Source organism: Montipora capricornis, chromosome 12, assembly GCF_036669925.1.
Source record: "Montipora capricornis isolate CH-2021 chromosome 12, ASM3666992v2, whole genome shotgun sequence".
Lineage (NCBI taxonomy): Eukaryota > Metazoa > Cnidaria > Anthozoa > Scleractinia > Acroporidae > Montipora > Montipora capricornis.
The window spans coordinates 2576225-2580386 of NC_090894.1; the positions used below are offsets into that span (position 1 = coordinate 2576225).

At 41.7% G+C, this 4162-nt stretch overlaps 1 protein-coding gene across 1 annotated transcript; it reads left to right on the forward strand.

The window, feature by feature from the left end:
• The first annotated feature begins 2990 nt into the window (after window positions 1–2990).
• LOC138026436 (uncharacterized) lies at window positions 2991–3897 on the forward strand. Its single transcript, XM_068873792.1, has one exon. The coding sequence runs from the start codon at window positions 3006–3008 to the stop codon at window positions 3894–3896; it is 891 nt and encodes a 296-aa protein (XP_068729893.1). The 5' UTR covers window positions 2991–3005; the 3' UTR covers window position 3897.
• The last annotated feature ends 265 nt before the right edge of the window (window positions 3898–4162 follow it).

The window sequence follows — 4162 nt, forward strand, 5'->3', positions numbered from 1 at the left end:
GGAGAGGAAACAAGCAAAAAAAAGGCTCTAAAGGGAGGGGGGTGGGGGGGGGGGGCAGCCAAAAAGAGAAAAGGAAAAGGGGTGGGGGGTCGGGCAAAATAAAACTAGGGTGGAAAAGGTTTTCAATTGATGAAAAATTCTTCTGGTTTATTCACGAAACATAGACATATGATAAAAAAGCTATAAAGTTTTTAAAAGTAACATCGCCTTAACAGTAACAGGTTTTTTATTTATATATTCATGTGGTTGCAACTTCTGAACTGGGATCGCATTTAGTCATACTATTAATGCCACACTCACGTCAGGAACACATGTTTAGTTATAAAAAACAGGTTTAACACAATGGTAACAACAACATCTCAGAAGAGGGTTAAATGGGAGCATGGATTTGCGTTTTCATTGTGCTATAACTTTGAAGTCAACAAACATCAGTTTAAGCAGCTTCCAGGAAAAAAAAATCAATTTTAACCGTGTTTGACAAACAGCTTTACAAATATGGTTTAGCTTTGGTGTGAATTGGACATACTAAAGTCGGAATATGACCGGAAACTATCACAGAAATTTAAAGGTCTTGCTAAATGTTCCAGAATGCTACTGCATGCTTATGAAAGCATTTCCCGTTGCACCATATCACTTATTGACGCCGGTTCTGAAAAAAAACACAAAAGAAATCAGTGGACGTTCACTCCGATCAAATGCCTCCTTCCTCTTGCTCGTCGTCTTCTTCCTTCTGTTATACTCCTCTTCCTCTTCGCTGCTCTCTTCCTGTTCGCTGCTATTTTCCTCCTCCTCCCCCTCTTCCTCATCTTCCTCTTTTTGTTCCCCTTCACCTGTGCTTTGGGTGCAATGTTCGTCAGGATAGAGAATACAGTACACCCTGTCCCTGACATTCGGCTTAAGATTGGTGAGCCTCCTGCTCCCTGCCGCGTTACTAAAATAATTTGCTTGTAGTAGATGAGCGATGAACTGAGCATCCCGTCGAAAGAGAAGCGTTGCTACATCTTCCACTTTAATGCAGGTCTCAGGGATTATCAGGGAAGGGGGTAAAGAGGACAACGGGGAAGCTCTCTGGCCAGGGGATTAGCAACGCAGATATGATAAACACGTCGGATATTGTTTTCAAATCATTTACGTTTTCTGTCCTTTGATTTTCGACGATTTTCTTCAATTTTTCGTTTCTTTGATGTGTACGTTCCACGTAGTCCTTTAAAAATGCGTTCAAAAGTCTTCTGCCTGTCTGAGAGGGCGTCTGCTTCCTGTGAAACCCTTTTCTGCTTCTCTTCGATGCTAGCAATGTGTGTCACGTTAAAATCGTGTTGAAATTCCTCGCCCTTCTTTAGATTGATACCATTGGTCTGGAAAAGCGTAGAGTCGCGATCTTTAAGGTTTTTCAAAAGAACATCCAGTTTCTCAAAGGCCTCTTTTTGTTTTGTAAACACATAGTTAAGGGTTCGTTTATCTCCTGGCTTTACTGGTATTCTGGCGTTAAAAACCTCCTTTCTCTCTCAGGACAACAATCTGCCCTTTGATAAATACCCTCTTTTCCCACCAAAAAATCATAGTACCTGGAGCTTTCAGCCACAAATCGTGTTTTGAAGGAGTCGATCCGTTCGCATTCTTGAGTGCGCTTCCATCATGATGGACATACAGTAGATTGCTCTTTTTCCTTTGGGGTTGGCAATAAAACCAAGATGATGCAATTCTAGCATTCATTGCTGCAGATGTGGAAGACGCAGATGAGCGACCAGTTGCAACACGTTCAGGACGAGCAATAACTAGACGAGCTGAAATTCACTTTTCTATCTTTTGAGTTGAGATTAGATTGCCAAAAAAGTAGCTCTATGTACACTTTGTAAATATTCCCTCTAGAGCAAGTACTTTTCAAGAATGCGTTATAATCAAAACGAAATTGTCATGATCTGACGTCAGATACAACAGTTGAAATGAAGTCAATACTGCAATATTATAATTCAAATGTATTATTTGATATGTTAAACAATGTTTAAAATACAAAGTGTAACATTTTTGGTGACAGTGGTGGTTGTTTTTTGGTGGGGGAGGGGGGAGGGGGTCATGCCAAAAAGTATTGCCTGATGAGGGGGTACCATGCAAGAAAAGTTCGGGTGGCTGGGAGGGGGGGGGGGGGGAAAGGGAGGCATACAATTTCCAAATGACTCTCCCCCAAATCTCAAGAGCTCCCTATCACATCAAAAATGAACCCTCCCTTACACAGATAATTGAGCTCGAATTTACACATCGTCCCGCAAAGCGGCCTCAAATGCTGTTTCTGGCGGGAAATACCAACAAAGCTCTCTGTTCCGCCGCTCCACTCGCTCAGATCGAGTTTTGGAAGCACTGGATGCAATAATTTTACTCGTCATCTTTTCGGAACCCATGACGCGGACCCTACAACTCTACTGTGTTCGTGTAACGGCGTTTTCACAGACCGATTTATTTTTAGATTGAATTTCCCGCGAATGAGACTCCCACAGGAGCCCGATGACCAATTACAAGAAATTAAGCTGACGTCATAGGGTCACCGAACCGGAACTGCCTTTGTTTTTTGATCTAATTCCCGGGAAGGGCTAGTCTAAAAATAAACCTACTTGTGAAAACGCCGTTTCACAGACGCTGTATGGAAGTTGCACGCTCCAGATGGGCTCCTGACGATGCCGAAGGCCAAAACTAAGGGATCTAAAAAGCGCGATGAAGGAAGCAACGGGAATTCGAACGGTGAATTCTCGAAAGAAACCATGCTTTCGGAAATGAGAGTATCAGGGTCAAAACGTAGTTTTGGTTTTACGAATTTTCTTGTAGTTCTTGACTCTCCTGAATTTCAAAATCTGGAAATCTTTCCGCCATTTTTTCGTAACTCGCGCGACGAAATTATTTCGTGATTTTGGTCACCATAATGAATTTTCAAATGATTTTTTGAAGATCGACTTCAGGACCAAGGGAAATTACCCGAGTTCTACAAACGCTATGTGGATGACACATTAAGCATAATGCCCAATGTCGAAACAGCAAAATCATTCCTTTCTGTTCTGAACGAGATCCATTCATCGGTTAGCTTCACCATGGAACTTGGCGAACACGGTAAACTTCCCTTCCTGGGAACGGAGATTCGGAAATGCAATGGTTGCTTGGAGACAAGGGTATACAGAAAACCAACTGACACCGGATTATTGCTGCATTACAAGAGCCACGTCGATGTTAGATACAAGAAGTCATTGCGAAAAACAATGCTGGATCGTGCCTTTAAAGTGTCATCTACCTGGAAACTGTTCCACCTGGAATGTGACCGTCTCACACAAACGTTCTCCCGACTTCAGTACCCAGCCCAACTGCTGCAATCGACCATCAGTAATTTTGTCACCAAGAAAGTTTCCGACGAGGCAATTTCCACACGAGCATGTAACGTGAATGAAGCGCCTGTCAGAATAGTGTTACCTTTCAAAGATCAGAGATCGGCTAATTCAGCGCGAAGGCAACTTGGGGAACTGGGCCGAAACGGTGGAATTGATCTTCACGCCGTGTATACAAGCCGTAAGATTGGACACCATATCAAACCGAAAGAAAAGAAGCCGCCTATCATAAACCAGCAACGCGTTGTTTACCATTACAAGTGTGGTTTGTGCGATGCAAACTATGTCGGGTATACGTGCCGACACCTCTATCAGCGCGTCGAGGAACACATGAAAGGATCGTCTTTAATCGGGAATCACATTAAAGAGCAACATGGAACAGTCCCGAGTGACATATATCGTGACTTTAAGATCTTGAGAAAGTGCGAAAGTAAATTCGATTGCCTCATCTACGAAATGCTTTTTATAAAGGAGCTTAAACCAACTTTGAACAAACAGTCAGATTCAATCCGTGCGAAGTTATTTATATAGTTCTTTATAGCATTTTGGTATCTTAACACTCACGCTTTAGCGTTTTAACCAACAGTCATGTAGATTTAATCCGTGCAAGTTATTTATATAGTATTTTAATATTTTAACACTTACATTTTAGCGCTTGTATTTACATATTTTATCTTTGGACATTCTCACGTCTTAATTTGTACTTATATATGCAGATTTTATTCGCTTCTTTTACTACTTGAAAATGATCTTAGAGAGATCGAAAGGTCGTTTTTTATCGCTAGTTTTTATTCTGA

What these genes read in the sequence shown, in the direction of transcription:
- LOC138026436 (XM_068873792.1), top strand. Translation starts at nt 3,006, where the DNA reads ATGCCCAATGTCGAAACAGCAAAATCATTCCTTTCTGTTCTGAACGAG.